The 19,841-nt window shown below is 40.0% G+C and overlaps 2 protein-coding genes across 8 annotated transcripts in view; one reads left to right on the top strand and one right to left on the bottom strand.

Annotated features, from left to right (window-relative positions):
• Positions 1-19,841, bottom strand: part of COPG2 (COPI coat complex subunit gamma 2) — a 140,073-nt gene that overhangs the window by 33,746 nt on the left and 86,486 nt on the right. For all 5 annotated transcript variants that reach the window (XM_057550114.1, XM_057550116.1, XM_057550117.1 and 2 more), the window contains 8 exons: positions 14,508-14,603; positions 13,967-14,210; positions 11,745-11,820; positions 10,795-10,898; positions 10,170-10,295; positions 9,335-9,397; positions 8,733-8,872; positions 7,997-8,168 (listed from right to left, as the gene is read on the bottom strand). In XM_057550114.1, the coding sequence (XP_057406097.1) occupies positions 7,997-8,168; positions 8,733-8,872; positions 9,335-9,397; positions 10,170-10,295; positions 10,795-10,898; positions 11,745-11,820; positions 13,967-14,210; positions 14,508-14,603 (1,021 nt within the window). The remainder of the gene's footprint in view (positions 1-7,996; positions 8,169-8,732; positions 8,873-9,334; positions 9,398-10,169; positions 10,296-10,794; positions 10,899-11,744; positions 11,821-13,966; positions 14,211-14,507; positions 14,604-19,841) is intronic.
• The window catches only part of MEST (mesoderm specific transcript), a 129,356-nt gene that overhangs the window by 60,524 nt on the left and 48,991 nt on the right, over positions 1-19,841 (top strand). Inside the window, exon 13 of one of the 3 annotated variants that reach the window (XM_057550126.1) lies at positions 3,327-7,354. The exons of the other annotated variants lie outside the window; for them this stretch is intronic. Coding sequence (XP_057406109.1) covers positions 3,327-3,367 — 41 coding nt within the window. The 3' untranslated portion in view covers positions 3,368-7,354. Of the gene's footprint in view, positions 1-3,326; positions 7,355-19,841 lie in introns of those variants that run through there. 3 annotated transcript variants of the gene reach the window in all.

Below are 19,841 nucleotides of genomic sequence, written 5' to 3'. Positions count from 1 at the left end.
AGCGCAGCAGAAGGGACCCAGGCTGGACACCAACGGGGGAGCAACGGCAAGAGGGAGGTGGGCAGGTAGGAATCCAGGCAGATGTCAGAGGTGCCAACCAGAAGGAACCTCAGAATTACAGGGCCAGCCAGTGGGAGCAGAGGCTTGGGGAGGGAGGAGTGGAGGGTGGCAGGTATGGGGTGGGGAGCAGTGGCCACTGCTACAGCCTCGAATGTTGTGGCAAGGGTGCAACTCTTCCGCCAGGCTCTTTACTACGGATCCGCTGGGGGCGGGGAAGGAGGAGCTCGGGGAATGAGTAGGGATGGGGTTGGGGTCGGGGTGCAGGTCGGGTTTGACAGGGTTGTATGGGAGGACAGGGTTGGGAGTGCTGGGAGTGGAGGTGAGGTGGGGAGGGAGATCCAACTGCAGACACTGAGAAAACCTTCTTTAACTGCGCTTCTGGACTGATTATACATCCAGTGTTGGGGTGATGACTGCAGGCTGAGGAGAGGACTGGGAAGACCAGTGAATCCACCCAGAGAGGACAAAGGAGAGTAGCTGCAGGGAGGGAGGGAAAGGTCTGCTTGGCAGGAATCACAGAGGGAGGTGAGGACAATAGGGGCAAGACTCTCCAGGGGGATGGTGTCATGGGTCTGATATGAGGAGGGGTAACCTAGGGTAATAGACAATGGCAAACACCAAGAAGGACAAGCACCAAAGATATTGTCCCAATGCCTGAGAGTCATAAAGGATGGGGGGCAGGAGGGGTATATAGGGGTGTGTGAAAAGACTAGTGTTTTAATGCAGACTGGGGCTTGGGGCACGTCAGGTGTCAGTGAGTTAATATGGAAGGGAATGTGGTGGTTCCAGGAGGACAGTGCCGGGCCAGTGTCAGAGTGGGGGGCAGGGCCGGGATCCTTGAGGAACAAGGGTCAATGGCAACCGATGGGAGCCTAGAGGCGGGCAAGGGGAAAGTGCAGCCCAGGGAGGCATGCTGGGCTTCCACAGCAGTGATTCTTCCCCGGGTGGAGGCGGGGGATTTCACCCAAGGGGGGCTGTGGGCATGGACCCCAAGGGAGGCCTGTCAGAACATCTGAGGGTGAGCAGTGCTCTGCTCAAAACAAAAACATCAAAAAAGAAAACACAAAAACATTCCTGAAAGATGAGGCTGATAGGCTGCCTTGGGGGTCATGCATCCTCGGGTGAGAATCACTGGGTGGAAGGGGCAGGGGGGACAGCTGGGCAGAGAGGTGACGCATGAGCAGATGAGCCCGAGTCGGGCAGATGGAGGCATCAGAGTCAAGACTGTCAGACATGAAGGAAAAGGACCCAGGACCAGGGAGACAGCGAGTAAATGAATGTAGCCAGCAAGGCACCTGGAATGATTGGGGGAGGGGGGAGGGGGATTACTGTCAATCAGTTGGGAGTGGATTGCAAGCATGGTGTCCCTGAGCTTAGGACTCTTGAGGAGTAAGGCTGAGGGAGATGGAAGTGGTGACTGAAAGGAAGTTGGGTTGTGTGTATGTGAGCAGAGAGCACCAGAGGTGGGTGTCCACGCAGAGGGAAGGGGCAGATGGGATGGAAGAGGACAGTGCAGGAGAGCGTCTAGGAGAGAGATGACTGCTCGGAGGTGGGGGGGGAGGGTGGACAGCAGGACCCAGGGCTCTGTGCAGGTCCAGACTGAGGGCGGTGGTGTCGGGAGTGGGTTTGGCAGGTGCGGGGGCAAGAGGGTGGGAAGAAGGTGAGAGAGCTGCGGTGAAAGAAGAAGGTCAGAGAATCAGAGGCCGGAGCCTCCCTGAGAGCTGTGTCAGAAGAGTACGTGACAAGGGGTCTGGATGGAAACCTGAAAGGTTACAGGGAGTGATGTCGTGGGGTCGTGCGGCCCGGGAGGCAAGCTCAGCCTGGCTCATGAGCGTGGGTTGGTAGGCGGAGCGTGAGGATTCAGCACAGTGTGCCTGAAGCAGAGACGACTCAACGGAGTTGAGCAGTGGATGGGGGACGGAGAAGGGAGCACAGAACAGAGGAGACAACTGGATCCAGCTGGAAGGTGCACAGACAGTAGCTTCTTTAAAGAATGTCACATGGCTCAGGTAGGACAGTTCCTTTGCTATACATGCAGTAGAGAAGGAAATAAGGAGAGATGATGAAGGTGGGCCCTGGAAGTAGGCGAGATCAGGTGAACATTCTGAAACAGGTGGTAGAGAAGAGGAGGTCCAATGGCTAAGAAGAGTGAGGAAGGTGAGGCAATGGCGCCCAGCAACCAGGGCAGGAGAGGCTTGTTGAGAGGATCAGGGAACACACTGCACAGAGTGTGATAGCAAAGAGCCAAAAGGATGGAGTTGGATGTCGAGGGTCTAGGAGCTGTGCACCCATGAGTGGGCCAAGGGTGTGAGGAAGCCCATGCAGGAGGGAGAGGACAGCGTGGGTAAGGCCAGGTTGGAACATGGGGGCGGTGGACGAGGTGAGAAGAGGATGAGCTGGTAAAGGTAGTGGTCTGTGGAAAACGTTGGAGACAAGCCGGTCAGCGCAGGGCATGACGAGATGAGACAAAACGATGGAAGGTCAGACAGAAGCCTGAGGGACCTGAAAAGACACGGTGCTTAGGGATGAATGGGGACAGCATGTGGAGTCACTACAGCACATTGCAGACCAAGAAGCTGGCGGCTGGGGAGCATGAGGGCAGGTCAAGAAGAGACCACTGCATCTGTGGCATGACTGGCAGGTGGTAGGGGAAGTAGGATGGGATGTTGAAGATAAAGCAGAGAGGCTCTCGAAGACAAGAGTGGGAGAAAAGGCAGAGGATGGGCTGAGCAAGGTTCAGTCCACACCCAGACTGCAAAGAGAGAGATCCTTGGCTTCTCGAATGTCCATGAAGGTGGTAAGCCAGTATTGAGATGGGTTGGAGAGTCAATGGGAAAAGAAAGGGACAGGCAGCATGGATGAGGGGAAGAACCTCATGAATGTGTGAAGGGCTCAGGGAAGTTAAAGGGGGCTCTACAGAAAAGGGGACTCTACAGAAAAGGGGAAGGCAGCTTCAAGAGCTCCCAATCTGCGGACATCAGCAGATCTCAGGGGCAGGAGGGGTGGTATTGAGGCCAGACAGCAGGTGTACACTAGTGAATAAAAGAAAGTACAGGTGCTATCTGTTATATCTGTGGGAAAGCACTGTTTTATGGGAAGACAGACAACGTAGAATGTTTATAGAGGGAGAGGCTACAGCATAGCCAAGGACAAAGCAAAGGTGTATAGTGCAATCAATTGGATTTTGAAAGAACTGTATTTAGCACTGGTAAAATATGCCTCCTACAGATGCTGATATAGTGTTTACATGTTTATTGGTTTTCCAGTGAAAATGAGCAGAGGAAAAAGAGAAAGAAGAAGTGGTTAAAATAAAATTGGAACTAAGTCAACAGTATACATACAAATCATTCTTGGAACTATTAAGGAACATTATAATGGTTAGGATGCATAGTGCTATGTGTTCAACTTGATCACAATTAATGGAATAAAGGGAAATGGGAGAAATATATAAAAAGAAATTACCACAGAGAAATTGGTGAGTGGCTGCCTGAAAAATTATCAGACAATTATGTCAAAGTGGGTAGATTCAAGAGAATAAATGGTCACATAGAGATAAATTCATAAAACAAAATCTGCAGGGAGAGCAGCAGCAGCAGTCCTCGTAACGTTAGGGCTCCTGACACCCTAAGACGAAGATACATGCCATAGGGTGGGGCTGTTTTGAATACTAAGAGTAGGTCAAGGAGTAATTTCACACATTTTCACATACTGAATCCATTTAAAGGCCAGACTGTGAACCAAGCCTGGGTGGTACCAACAAGCAGAGGTTTTTTCTAAGGCTACAAGATGGAGAAAAAGGAAATGAGTGGATATGCCATGTTTACATTGCATTCTGGAGAGATGTTATCATTTAAGAAAGGCAGCAATAAAGATGACAGCTATCGATGATGGTGTGAAACGGGATCATGAAATAGGATAGGAAAACAGGTTCAAAGTCAGCACAGAGGAAATGTTAGAAATTTCAGTGTGTTTGAGGAAAGGGAGGTTGGTTGCAAGATGAATGAACAGGTGAATGAGGTCTCAAACTGGAATCTTGGCCAGTCTCATTAACGGGTCAGATCTGGAGGAATATGGATTCTACGGCTAGGCTGATACAAATTCTAGTGATAAAGGTGGGGGAAATGGTGGCTAAATAGTAATGTTCAACCTATCCTGCTTTTTTAGCATTTGAGTAAAAATTCAGATTATGTGCTTAGCTTGGAAGAATGCAAAGTTTCACCAAGGGTCATTAATATGGATCCCAGTGAGTGGATGGAGGTGAGTCAAAGTAAAACAACAGATAAATTTTACTTAACTGAAGTTGTGGATTTAATTCAGAATGTCAGGAGTTAATATGGCTAATACTGAACAGCAAATAATGGAATGGAGACAACAGATTCAGCGAAGAGATTGGAGTCCATCAGGATCCTGTGGTAGCTCATTAAGATAAAGGTTTAAGGAAGTGTAGAACTGCAAGAACTGCAGTATGTATGTATAATATGAAAGAGTTATGAATTGTTAAATGGGAGGCAGCATCCCTAATGAAAAAAAAAAAAGAGAAACTCATATACATGTCCTGTTAAACTTTATCTTAGTATGGATATTTTCTATTGAAGGCTATTTAAATGAGTTATCTAAATTTGTTGAAATGAGAAATAATGATGCAATGAGGACTGAAAGTTCAATAATAAAAGCAATATAGGGATTAGAATGGTTCTGAGCAAGTAATAAAGCAAAAAGGTAGAGTCATTACAGAGGTCCAAAGTGGGGAAAAATTTGTAGAATGTTGCATATATATGTTGTTACTGGTGTAATAAACATTCAGAGGAAGGAAAGTTGCTGGATGAGAAAGGACACTAAGAAAGCATGCTGCCTTGAAGACTTTTCTAGAAATTTTTTAGTAAAGAGTAGTTGTTGGAGGACGCAAGATAAGTAGGACTAACTAAATTGAGACTTATGATGTTGATTACTCTTTCCACAATTTGCCCAAGATTTCAGCGAAGGAGTTATGGTAATATCTTGATGTTGAGTTAAAGTAAATTTTTTCAGATGGCATAGATTTTTTGTACACTTATAAAGTAAGGAGGAGTGGGAAAGTTTAAAGATACAGAAAAGGTAAGAACAGTTGATGGAATAACTTTCTGAGGAGATGGGTGGGTGTGTGTCCTTTGAACTGTGAAAGACTTGATTTTTAAAGAGGGTAAAAGGAGAAAGTGGATAGTTTCAGAATTGAAACAATAATAGCTTCTATCTATTAAGTATTCACTATGTGTCTGGGACCACGCTAATCACGTTAATTTCATTTTATCCTTACAACAATACTAAAAGGTTTACAGAGATCAAATAACTTGTCTATGATTACACACTCAGTGTGTTAACAGTCAGAATTCAAATCGAATTTATCTATCTCCAAAACCTACATTACTTTCTATTCTATACAGTTTTCAAGTTGAAGGAAATCACAATCTATAGAATTTCTATTTTTTTTTCTGTGACTATATGGAAAATATATTTTGAGATGAGACAAGCAGAGGTAATTGATGTATAGATCTTCAGGTGATTGGTAAAATTCAGAATATCTGCAATGGGAAAATGCTGAAAGGAAGGCATGTGGAAAAGACTCTTACTACCACCTATGCCCTGGTATTTCACTTCTATTCATTGCACAGCAAAGACTTTGGATTGGCCATGGATTAAAAATTTTAGAGTTTCTAACAAAGACTAAAGAATAGAAAGGAGTTTTTTTTTAAGCAGGTAAATGATAGGTAAAATGTAAATCGACTACTAACAAAGTTTTAAAAGTCTAAGTGTTGAGACTTCCATTGGAAGAATTCCATTTCTTTTCTCCAAGATGCAATCACAAGAGTTTATAACTAAGTTTTAACACCAGTCAGCAAACCCTTTGAATTTAACAGAAAAGAAAGAAAATTCTCCAAATGACAAATTTTTATAGACAAAATACTAACAACCATCAAGCAAAAGAGTCCACAGCCAGCAGACCAAAGGTTGAAACCTCTGGGCTAATTTGTAAGATCTATGTTTTAAAAAGAAATTAACTCTGTAGTAAGGAGGGGTAAGAAAACCTCCCTATGCTTTCTGTCTTAGTAGAAATGTTTTCTGTTGTTGTTGTTTTCTCCTATACTATATGTAACTTCTGTAATTTCAATATTGTTGTTTTATGTATTTTGATATTGTAAAATTGTATTTATTGTATTCTGTTAGAACCACTCCTTGGGGTGTGAGGCACCTGAGTTATCAGTTATCCAGTGAACCTGGGGAAATGGGAGGGGCTAGTATTCTCAATTGGGGAGAGCTTGATTCTTCAACCAATGAGTTCAGCATTTTGCTTCCAAAATTAAGTGGCGAAGCAATGGCATCCCTTAAAAAACAGAAACTTAGTGGGAAGTAAAATGGGGTTAGAATTTTGAAATATGGAGAGGTGGCTACTGGAAAAAACTGAAAAAGTATGGCATATCCCAGGATGATGGCAGAAGCCATAGGGCTACATTAAGACTGTGCCCAGATACTGGTTTAGAATAAGGGTAAATAAAACTAGCTTTATTTACATAAGAGTACAGCCAGCTTAATTACTGGCTGGTGGACATAAGCCAAATCTAACCAGAGGGAAACAGACCAGGAAAGAAAGTGAAGCTAAAAGAGAATGGAATAAGAGAAACCTCATAAAGGGATTAAGGAGGTAATTAAAGGTTAAAGTTGGATGGCCTAATGCTCAAAGGAGAAATAGTGGAGGCCAGATAGGAAAGTGCCTTCCTACCCAGGGGCTTATGGATCCAGGGTGGCCACAACTGCAGGTCCAGCCAGGGCCAGAGGGAACAACCTGGGGTTCAGACCCAGCAATGGTGCCAACTTGAATCTACCTCGTGCTAGAGTTGAGTAGCCTGGTCTATCATCCAACACAGGTAAGATTGGGCAGGGGCTCCCAGAACCAACATCTAAAAAGGGAGTTGGGAGAGGGGCTAAGGGAAGACAGGTTAAGCCCCAAATGTAACTGAATGATGACCAGGGATAACTATTTACTAGTGCTTTTACGATTTCTTGTAACTCTGTAACTTTCCCAATATTTGTTAACTTCTATCTGATTTTTCCTGTATTAGTAGTAAAAATTGTTTTTTCCTGTATTAGTAGTAAAAATTGATTTTTCCTGTACTAGTAATAAAAATTGTTCAAAATGTAAGTGTGACGTGTGTGCTTATTGCAGTGAAAACTGGGTAGCAGCTGTGAAAACTCTGCAGTGAATATGGGAAGAAAAGAACTCAGGTGGGAAAATGGGGAAAAGAAATCAAGTACAACAAATACTTGACATTCATAGGTTAGAAGATCTCAAACCCCCAATTTGTAAATACCACTGGTGCTAGCAATTGGCTCTCCTTCACAGGCCTCCCCCACTCCACCCCACCCCCAAGACTGCATACAGGTCAAGCAGATTACAAGCCCTTCTCAAATGTGGATACACAGATGTTGGCTAAGCCACTCATTTGGCTGAGACATACTCTTAGACACTTGCCTTATGTTACAGGACCCTTAAAAACAATATATTTTATGATGCCACGGATCTACTAAATAAAAAGTCCTTAGGATGCCCTGGAAAGAAACATCAGGGAGAAGTAGGCCATGATCCTTCACAGGAGACAGCAGGTATATAAACCCTCACTAGTGGTGACACTGTTCCAACAGAAAGTCTGAGTTCCTTTTTGGGCTACCACTGTATACATCCAGTTTCTGTTTTACAATTAAATGTCCAGCATATTTTACTCAGAAACTTGGTTATAAAATTAATATTTCTGTAAGCAGTAACTCATTTTATAAATATAAATATACCACCATTTAATTCCAGAAAAGAAACAAATTCTTGAACCCCAAACATCTGTCCAGACATTTAAGAGCTCAAGTGGTAATGCACTCTTAATCATATCTCTTCCATTCTGTTTGTTAGTACCTGCTGTAGAGTCATCATCAGGTAAACGAACAAGAGTGTAGCATATTCCTGGTTGATTATAAGGTAGGCTGGGGACTGGGATACAACACAGCACTTCATAGGAATCTGATGGTTCCACCTGCACTGTCACTTTCTCCAGTAGCTGGTCATTGAGAGTATTGGTACAGTCAAACTGAAAAGTCAGCAAATAGGAAAGTCATGAAGCAGAAAAACTGTTTTCAAGCAAGTTGTTCCTTCCCACCCATAACCCACGACTGAGTTCTGGAATCCTCTATACTTTCTAAACACCACGCATGTCTCCCCCTAAGATTTTTCCTGAGGCAATGAGGATAACCTTATTCTTGAGGTCTTTTTTGTTTATGTTAACCAGTTTTTTCCTCCTTCCTGAGATTGAGTTCTACCAAACAAGATGGTAGAAGTCTGATAGCTGTCTGAGAACCAAACTGAAATCCAAGTTCTTGGGACGACACACTTATTTTACCCTGATATTAAATGATGATTATTTTTTCCACAGGTTATACTTTATGCTGTCCAACTTCTCCAGACATTTCAGTTTTATGTCTTTTTAAATTTAAATCATCAAAAGCTACCCATCACATCTCTACAGCTATGGAGCTAGGAAAGAAAACCAGATATGCTGCTAAATTTGCTTCTCTATAAAAGGAACGAGAATCATAAACTAAAAGGGGATTAATACTAAACCCCTTACTGGAGCCAGTTCTGGCGCTTATCTCACCTGGAACACAATATGATTGGTAAACATGTGCTTGATACAACGAACAAAATATTCTGTCTCTGCTTCTGTAAGTTGAACAGGCTCAGAAGACTTGAACAAGGGTCCTAGATTCATAAACTCAGGAATGACAGCCAGTTGTTCTATCAAGAAAAAAGGAAAGAAAAGGAGGAGGAAAGTAAGAAGACAGGGAAAACATTACTCTGGGTGTCTAAAATGTTTTAAGCTTCCATAGTCTTACTTACAGTTGAACACTCAACTAGTGTGTCCCCAAGCTTTAGTGAAATAATCTTTTAAGTAAGAGTTTATACACTCAATTTCTAAAAGCAACAAACAGACAAACAAACTTAATTCCTAATTTCATAGAATTTGAGTTCCCTGATACAGAGTAAGAATAACATTCTCCGTAAGCTGGCAACTGGAAATTGGAAAGTCCCACAGACTCCAGGTAGCGCCTGCAACTGTAAGCTAGGACAATCAATATTCGGCCATACAACTATCTCCCGTACTGAGGATTAATCAAATTGAACAAAAGTAGTGGCCTTCATTATACTTACAATGCCTCGGGTGCTAGGCTACTGCTTCTACACATCAAATCATCATACCTTGGAAAATGTCTTGCCTGGAAGGAGCCAACTTCTCGGGCTTAGTAGCCACCAGTGTGATTTCTACAAAGACAAGTATGAGCAATCAAGTGAGCTTCCCTCCTACTATCAAGCCAAACATGCAGACAGGAGATGAGGACAGAAACGTCAAGCAGATAAACATAAGGAGCTATTGCTGAATCATACCAGTAGGTTCTCTGTCACCTTTTTTGGAGGGACACTCAGAATGTATTCAGTGAACATATTTTATGAAATAATAAAGTAAGTCCTAAAAATACAGAATTTGCTTTAATGGACCAGAATGTTTTGTTTAATTACTCTTAAAAGGAGGAACAGTTTATAAAACAAATCTCGTGATTCAAATAGGAAGAACTACTTATATAGTACCAACAAAAAAACCTGAAAATGCTGAAAGCATAAGCTCTTTCATTTTCAGTTCTAACCACTACACACTTTGTTCCTTTATTTTTTTAAGCCTCCAACAGAAAAATTAATTAACTAAGAAGTTAACTAACATCAGAAAATAAAAATAAGAGGTGACAGCACAATTACTGCTCTGAAACACGCGGTGACAACTAACTTCAAATGCTGTAACACTTAGCATTAAAAAAAAAAACAAAAAACTTTCCATCTGAGTCACATTTCATATTCTTGCTTTCATGAGAAAACAAGGAAAAAAATTTTAAAACCCTAATTTAAAAAGTATCATCCATCTTAGCTCTATAAGATTAGAAGCAGTGACCATTAAAAAAAATATTAAAGAAAATATGCTAACAGTGTATCTTATTGGTGTAAAACTACTTATACATAGAAAAACTAACAGTGTTCCCCTTACCTGCTTTCTGTTCAAAGACAGCAGCCATAGCAAGAGGAATAGATTTCATATCAAAGGGCTTTTCTGAAGGCTCCAGTGTGTACTGGTGTAAGGCTTTCTCCATCCCTGGTACAGAGACTGTCAGACCTATGAAACAGAGAACTCTCAGCACTATAACTTCTTGCCAATCCTAGGACCCAGATAGGCCCAGATAGGCCCAGATTTGTAATATTTATCTAAGCTTTCTAAAGAAAACTATAACCACAGATTTTATAACCTAAATAATAAAAAATAAAGGCTCTTATAATTTCATCCAAGGAAGCATAGGAGCAGAGCATAGGAATTTTCAACAAAACAGAAGTATCTTCCAGAAAACAAAGCAACAGAGACACGTGGAAACGATGATAGCATAAGGGAAAAAAGGTAAACCCATCCAAGAGGGAGCTCAAGGAGGACCAGGAAAAAGCAATATTCTTTGGGCTTTTACATACTTTAGGTCTCCCTAGAAATGGAAGTGCATTCAAAGACAGAAACCAAGCATTTTGCCTAGTGAAGCCAGCTCATATGCAAATCATCATGGATATGCTTCTCAGACACCATTTGTGGAACAAAAGTGTACTTGTCTCCATTCTTGGCTCTCACTGACCATTGAAGATATATGTAGCATTCAGCGCCATCTGCCTCTGCTGCAGCACATTCAGATAGAAGGTAGCTCTATCCCGTACCTCATCGTCAGTATCCATCATACACCTGTCCAGGGATACAGAAGATGCATGTCACAGCACGGTAACGACTTCCAGCAGCTTTACCACTATACCTAAAGGACACAATCCAGGCCATCTGATACTGCCTTTATAAAAGAGCTCAACAACAGCCAACAGTGGATCCTAAAATCTCCACAAATATTGGGTACTGTTCTGAATTGGTAAAGAAATGGTGTCATTATGAATCAGAAGCACTACATAAGTAGGCATTAAAATAATTAGGAAGGACACAATAACATAAGAGAGCAGTTTGGAGTCTATTCTTGGATCTGCACCCACATGACCCTGGTAAAGATTTAGACTTCTAATATAATTTAAAAATGGTAATATTATACTTTCCAAGGATACTAAAAAGCATTCCGAATCCAGGCATTGATATCACTCAAATGGCAATCTATTTGACTTAAACCAGCCAGCCTTTGGCTTGTAATTTTTCTGCTTCAATTACAAGATGTAATCACAGAGTGTTTGCTAAAGCAAGTCTTTTCCTCATCAAACAGGGAATCAAGGAGACCATGAAAAGCTGGTATTTTCAACTCTACATAGTGAATCTCTTTGAAGTTGGCCCCTGTTATACAAATTGAGGCACATGTATTTAAGTCACTTTCTCAAAATCATGCAAGAGAAATTAGAAGTCAAATTTTACATGTACTTAGCACATGCAAAATTACCAGAAGAATAAGAAAAATGCCATTTGCCCTGACTCCATCAGCTCTACTCTTAGGTCCTGCAATGCATTTTGATATGGTACAATGAGGAATTCTCTATTCAGCCACATGGCATTCTTATTAAAAAAAAAAAAAAGAAAAGAAAAAGACATTCTTTTAATTACCTTTGTAAGAGTACTAGGATACTTGGGAGAAGATTCTCATTCTGAGCCCCAAATTTAGCCAAAGCACTCACAGCAGCTGTAATGGAGCATAAAACGAAACAACATGAATATTGGCTTCTCAGAGTCAAGCAGTAATCATTAAAAAAAAAAAAATTAGAGGAGTTTCCCCGTGTTCAGTTGGAATAAACTCTTATTGTTTTATTGTGAGTTTCTTGATCTTATTTCCTTGATCCATTTAAGCATAAATAGAAATCAGCAGGCCTAAGAGAGCTCTGAGTAAGAAAACCCGCCACGCATTGAGGAAAAAGGATCATATGTATTCCTTATATGAGCTATCCTCCAGTCCAGCTCCTTATATACCACACTGATTAATTAAGCTCTAATCTCAAACAACCAGCCCCACACATTAAAAAACAAAAACAAAAACCCAAAACTCTATTATTAAAATTCACTGTATCAACAAAGGTTTACTGCTTACTTAACCTTTGTCAGGAGTTGTGCTAGGTGCTGGAGGCAGAAAGACAAAAGACATCAAGGAGTTGTACTCCAGTGGGAAAGACAGGTAAGTAAAGAGGTAGTTACAACATAGCACAGAAAGTCCATGGTAGGACTATATCCAGGGTACTACGTGAGTAGAGAAAGGAACGTTAAGTCAGAATTGGAGGAGGAGGAGACAGACAAGGAGTTGACACTTATTACTTGAGCTAAAGTTTGAAGAACAAATAGAATTAGCCAGAGGGAAAAGGCCGGAAAAGAGCATTCAAGGGAGAGAGAATAAAAAGTACCAAGGCCCTCAGGCCAGACAAGAAAGTGTGGCAAGATCCTGGGACTGGACACAGCTGAGCAAGGCTGAAGCACTAGACCTGTGCTGGAGAGCAGGAGGAGAAAAGTGAGAGACTAGAGACAAAACAAAAATCGGTTATGGTTTAACCTCAAGGCTATTATTAACGGGTGTTAAACACAGGATGAATCTGTGTATTTGTAGCAGAGTGTGCTACTCTAAATTTGTGAGCAGATTTTGTGTCCAACGACCATTTTGGTAGCAGAGTGTGGAGAATATACTGGATATGGGCGAGACTACAAGCAGTCAGACTAGCTGGGCATCTGAAATGGATGGGAGCCTAATGCAGCCCTCAGGAAATCTATGAAAAAAGACAATGAAGAAATGCATTTTGAGGAGACAGAATGGAAAGAACTTTGCCAAAGGATAGATGGGGGTTATAAAACAATGGAGTAAGGTTCTAGCCTTGCAACTGAGTGGATGATATAGGTGAGGATTTCTGTTTGGGATAGTTTGAATTTCAAGCTGAATTTAAAGTGCCTTAGATAGCCAGACACAAGTTCACGAAAGAGACATGACTGCAATGCCACAGCATATCAGCAGAGCTCTGGAAATGATCACCAGAATGAATGTGTATGTTGAGAAGACAAACCCCTAAGGAAAACTAACGTTTTGAGGAACGGAAGAGAAGCTCTATAAATAAGACTGAGGAGTGATGGAAAGATGCAGGCTATTGTGGAAACCAAGGGAAGAGAGTTTCATGAAGTGTTTAGGCAACAGTACATCAAATTGACTGAGGTGAACAAGGGTAAGAACATTAAAGTGTCTAACTTGATTTTCCAACTAGCTTAAAAGTAATTTCCAAAAAAAATAGCTTCAGAAGATTTTTAAGGGAGAGAGCAAGATTATAGTGAGTTGGAGAGAAAATGGAGAATAAGTTCATAGGGGCAGCTAGTAATAGCTCCTACAAGGTTACATAACAGGGGAAATATGGTCAGTAGCTAGTGAGAGACAATGGATCAAAGGAAGGCTTATAGTTTTAACAGGGGAGATTTGGACCAGTTCATACACTAAGGGGAGGAGGAAGTAAAAAAACCCTAAGACCTGTTTAAAAAGCCACTTAAAAACTACAGAGGCAGAAAGACAAATTTCACAGACATTCATACTTATGGCCATAACTCTGAAAAAATGGATGACGCCATCACAGTCTTCTGTCATACCGAAAGTCAAGGGTTATTTGTCTCTGATACAGGCAGAAGTCAGGATGGAAATCGGAATACAAAGAAAGAGCTGTACATCTGGGGCTTAAGTGTGCTCCAAGATCCCACCATCAAACAGACGTTGCAACTTCATTTTCCAATTTCATTACCACCCCCCCTTGAGTTAATAAGCATTTCACAAGATCAGCAGTTACACCATTATTAGTGTTCCAATGACTCACCAGCTCTGACAGCCTCGTTCTCCAGTACCACCCTATTAAAAATAAAGCGGATATACTTGGAGGGGACAGGCGTTCTGGGGCCCTCTTTGCCCAACAAATGTAGAATCTTAGTAGCCAGAACAGTGTGTTCACAGTCCTCGATGAATTCACAAAGGTGGGCTAGACCTGCCTCTTTACTCTCAGGGTTCTCTTCCACAATGCTGATTATGCAGTCCACAATGGCTCGCTTATATTCAAAGCCTCCCTGGCGAAAGAGAAAACTGCCATTCATTCTGAGGACACTTTTTGGAGAAATGCTTATACTCCAAGGCTCATGCTATAACATTCAGATTTCATTTCCCTTCCCTTATGAAAGAAACAAAAGCGTTTTTTCCTCCAAGTGGGAAAGCCAAAGCAATAGCATGTCTAGTAATAAGACAGAAACCAAAATTAAGCACAGTATTTGAGACGCATACTGAGATGATAAAGAAAGCTGCTTTAAATACTATGGCATAAGAATTTAAGAGAGCAACTTCGCATGATTAAAAAGTAGTGCACCTACGTCATCTCGGAGCATGTTGGAGAGGAAAGTCATCATGACGCTGTGCTTTCGAGGGTATTTCTGACAGAGAGCACTAATTGCCTGTACAACCACCACCTGTAGAAAAACAAACAAAAAGGACATGCACCTTTATAATGACTGTACAACTATCACCTAGAGGAAAGCACAGAAAGGACGTTCATCTTTATAACTTTAGCTACTTATTTACTGCAAGCTAAGAAGGCACTATAGTTAACTAAAATAACAATTATGGTTCTTCATGAAAGATAAGCAAAAGAGACCTCAGAGGAAAATAAAAAGCAATGTAAAAATGAAGTATATTCAAGAGACCCCAGGGCTTCCCTGGTGGCGCAGTGATTGAGAGCCCGCCTGCCATTGCAGGGGACGTGGGTTCGAGCCCTGGTCCGGGAAGATCCCACATGCCGTGGAGCACCTGGGCCTGTGCGCCACAGCTGCTAAGCCTGTGCTCTGGAGCCTGCGAGCCACAACTACTGAGCCCACGTGCCACAACTACGGAAGCCTGTGTGCCTAAAGCCCGTGCTCCACAACAAGAGAGGCCACCGCAATGAGAGGCCCGCGCACCACAATGAAGAGTAGCCCCTTCTTGCTGCAACTAGAGAAAGCCCGCGAGCAGCAATGAAGACCCAGTGCAGCCAAAAATAAATAAATAAAATAAATAAATTTTAAAAAAAAAGAGAGACCCCACCCCTTTGCTCCTAGCAAATAAGCTTTGAGCATATTTTAAAATTTTCACATACAAATTTTAAAGTGAACAGTAAAGATAAAAAGCTTAAAGACTGATTTCCATAGAAGAAATAGAGAAAGTTACCAAGGAACTATTTCACAAGATGGTTTCTAGGAAATTTTTACCACAACTTTAAAGACCAGTGTCAAGAAGTGAAAAGAGTGTGAAATTTTACCCTACTTGCAAGCTAACAAGTTAGACTGCTACAATTTCATGGATGCTAGAAGAATACACAAGAATCCTGGATCAGAGATAAAAGACAGTTATTTAATTACAGCAAAAGCAGTAGCCAGGATATCAGCATTTGGGGGTCAGTTTCCTAAGCCCCAATTACCATAGGACAATGCAAAAAGGGCTGGATAATACTTGAGCCCGCAGTAGGCTGCATTACAGGAGATTTTGAGATATGGGACTTGAATACTTTACAGTGGGCAGTAAGCATGCCAGTCCTCTATTCAGAAGGGAAACATTACCTTTATTATATTGGGCAATGAGCATGTTTGCTTTTTGCTCTAGAGGCAGGACTAGCTGTATCTTCTAGGGCTGTATGGAAACTGGCCATTTACTACTTTTAGGGAGATGCTTATATCTTTTGAGACTGGAAGAGATCTTGCACTACACAAAGGGAACAAAACTGGTATAGTAGGAAACAAAGGGCAGTTAGTGCCTAATTTGCAGGGTGTGCAGAAATGCAAGAAATTTATGGAAAACTGGAGAACTGTCTGCCAACAACCAGATAGTCCCAAATCTATATACATTGTTTCAGAGCATAGAAAATGAAGGAAAACATCCACAATCATTTATGAAGCATTGATATATAAACCTAATAAAGACGGTATACACACAAAAAGAAAAATTACAGATGGAAATCATTTATGAACACTGATGCAAAAATTCTAAGTGATACATTAGCTAACAGACTCCAACACTACAGTAAGAAAAGAATATGCCATGATGAAATGGAATTTATACTAAGAATGCAAGAATGATTCAACATTAGAAAATTAATATAATTCATCAATATTAATGAGTCTGAGGAGAAAAATCATGACTATATCCATAGATGCTGAAAAGCCTTTGATAAAATCCAACAGTCATTCCTAATAAAAATTCTCAAAAAAATAAAACAGGAATGGACGGACACTTCCATTTTATACACACACACACATACACATCCCTCAATCGTACTGCCAGCATATTACTTAATAGGGAAGCCCAAGAGTCATTTACTTTAAGGTCAGAAACAAAACAAGGATGCTACTATCTCGACTGTTATTTGACATTATTCCAGCACTATTAGCCAATGCAATTAGACAGGAGAAAACAATTAGAAGAATAAGAATTAGAAAATAAAAGACAAATCTATCTTTATTTACAGATGATATAACAGTATAACATGGAAGCCCTAGAGAATTGATGATAAAACTAACTCAAAATAATTCAGCAAGGTAGCAGGCTGTAAAGTTAAAATGCAAAAATAATACTATTCATATACACAAATAATAACTAGTTAGAAGACACAATGAGTAAAAAAAAGATAACAGCAACAACAATAAAGTACATAAAAGAATTTTTAAAACATTCAAATCTAATATAAAAAATACTATAAAATATTCATGAAAGGCACAAAATTAGACTTGAACAAATTAAGAAATATCCCTTTTCTTCATTAGGATATCTCAACATCATTAAGATATTTGTTCTCCCCTAAGAAAACTTATAAATTTAATGTGATCCCAATAAAAATGCCAATGAGTTTTGTTTGTTTGTTTGTTTTGTGTTTTTTTGCCGCACCATGCAGCATGTGGGATCTTAGTTCCCCAACCAGGGATCAAACCCGTGCCCCCTGCAGTAGAAGCACAGAGTCTTAACTACTGGACTGCCAGGGAAGTCCCGAGATATTTTTAAAATAAAGCTAGACAAGTTAATACTAAAATTCATAAGGAAATATAAACATGTAAGAACAGCTAGAGAAACAATGAAAATAAAGAGCTATGAGAGGAGACTAACAGATATTAAAACATCCTTACAAAGCTTCTATATTTAAAATAGTGTGTAGTACTGATGCATGAATAGGTAAAGAGAACAAAAGAATAGAATAGAAAGCCCCCCAAAAGACCCAAGAACATATGGAACTTTAGTATATGATGAAGGTAATATCTCAAATACTGGGCAAAGACAGCCCTTTAAATAAAACTTTGGGGGGCAACTGGATAGTCACTGGAAAAGGATAAGATTAGATCCACTTCTCATTCTACATACAATAATAAAATCCAATGGATCAGAGATTTAAATGTAAAACATGAAACTATACATATACTAGAAGAAAACATGGGTGAATTCTTATTCACCCATTCAGATTCTATAGTCTGAAGGGAAAGACTTTCTAACTATTACTCAAAAGCCCAATGTAATAAAAGAAAAGATCAACAAAAGAAGATGTGGCATATATATACAATGGAATATTACTCAGCCATAAAAAGAAACGAAATTGAGTTATTTGTAGTGAGGTGGATGGACCTAGAGTCTGTCATACAGAGTGAAGTAAGTCAGAAAGAGAAAAACAAATACTATATGCTAACACATATATATGGAATCTAAAAAAAAAAAAAAAAGTGGTCATGAAGAACCTAGGGGCAGGACAGGAATAAAGACGCAGACCTACTAGAGAATGGACTTGAGGACACGGGGAGGGGGAAGGGTAAGCTGGGACAAAGTGAGAGAGTGGCATGGACATATATACACTACCAAATGTAAAACCGATAGCTAGTGGGAAGCAGCCACATAGCACAGGGAGATCAACTTGGTGCTTTGTGACCACCTAGAGGGGTGGGATAGGGAGGGTGGGAAGGAGGGAGAAGCAAGAGGGAAGAGATATGGGGATATATGTATATGTATAGCTGATTCACTTTGTTATAAAGCAGAAACTAACACAACATTGTAAAGCAATTATACTCCAATAAAGATGTTAAAAAAAAAAAAGATCAACCAATTTGACTACATAAAAATTAAAAACTTGTGCATGACAAAAGACATCATAAGGAAAGTCAAAAGACAAATGACAAACTGGGAGAAAATATCATAACACATTTCACAGATAAAGAATTAATATCCCTAATATACAAAAAACTTTAACTGAGGAAACAAAAGACCAAAAATCTTATAGAAAATGGGAAAAAGACATGAGCAGACAATATTAAAAAAGAGATATTAAATGATCTTTAAAAATATGAAAAAATGTTTACGTTCCCTCAACATAAGAGAAATTCAAATTAAAACTACACTGAGATACCCTTTCTCACCCAACTGATTGGAAAAACTTCAAAATACAATATATGTACTTTATTGGTAAGGCTATGGGGAAACTGGCACTCTTTCACACTGCTAGTAGAATTTAACATTCTCTACAAAACTACATATTTATTTACCTTTCAATCTAGTACATGAACTTCTAGGAATTTACCCTGAGGACACACCTCCAAAATTTCAAGAAAACACATGCAGAAAGTTATCCACTGCAGCATTATTTGTAATCACAAAATACTGCAGACTATCTAAACGTCCAAGCATAGGAGATTCATTCAATAAACTATACTACAAAATGACCTTCATAACCTCCCAAGGTTTCCCAAAGATTCAAAATGTCTACTTGAACATACAGGCTACGTTTGTTTTTTAAAAGTAGATAAATACAAGAAGAGAGTAAATAGAGTCAGCTATACCTCTTGACTGAGAATTAAATACAAATGAAGGAATAATATCTTTTTACTTTAATTCTTCTAACTGAAATTTATTGCTATTTTGATTATCTCTGACACATTCTCACCAGTTCTCTTCAACACTGTATTGGAAGTCCCAGCCATTTTAATAAGACAAGAAAAAGAAAGGAAAGGTATTTGGATTGGAAATGAAGTAAAAATGTCTCCATTCACAGATAACATGATTATTTATATAGACAATCCTAAGGAATACATATAACAACTACTAGAACCAATAAGGGTACTCAGCAAGAACACCGAGTTATGGGAGAGTTAAAAAAGACAAAAGCATTTTTAATATACTAGTAGCAAACAATGAAATAGAAATGTTAATAAAATGGAATTTTAAAAGCATAAAATATTTATATATAAATTTAACAAAAGACGTGCAAGACCTCTAGAATAAATGCTATAAACCATTGCTCAGAGAAAACAAAGAAAACCTAAATAAAGGGAGAGGTATACCATATTCATAAACTGGAAGAATAAATAATATTAAGCTATCAATTCTCCACAAATTGATTATAGATTCAACACAACCCCAATCACAATCCTAGAAGGCTTTGTTTTACAGAAATTATAAGCTGGTTCTAAATTTTATATGGAAATAGGAACTAGAATATTAAACAAAAGAAGGACAAAGTTGGAAGACCACACATTTGAGAGGTACCATAAAGCTACATTAATCGATACAGTGAGGTACTGGCATAGGATTGACAAATAGTTCGATAGAATGTGATATGGATCCCAGAAATACATCTACAATTATATGGTTATCTGCTTTTTAGACAAAGATGCCAAGGCACTCCAATGGGGAAAGAGAAGTGTTTT

Source organism: Balaenoptera acutorostrata, chromosome 7, assembly GCF_949987535.1.
Source record: "Balaenoptera acutorostrata chromosome 7, mBalAcu1.1, whole genome shotgun sequence".
Classification (NCBI taxonomy): Eukaryota; Metazoa; Chordata; class Mammalia; order Artiodactyla; family Balaenopteridae; genus Balaenoptera; species Balaenoptera acutorostrata.
This window is presented reverse-complemented; position numbering and strand designations above follow the sequence as displayed.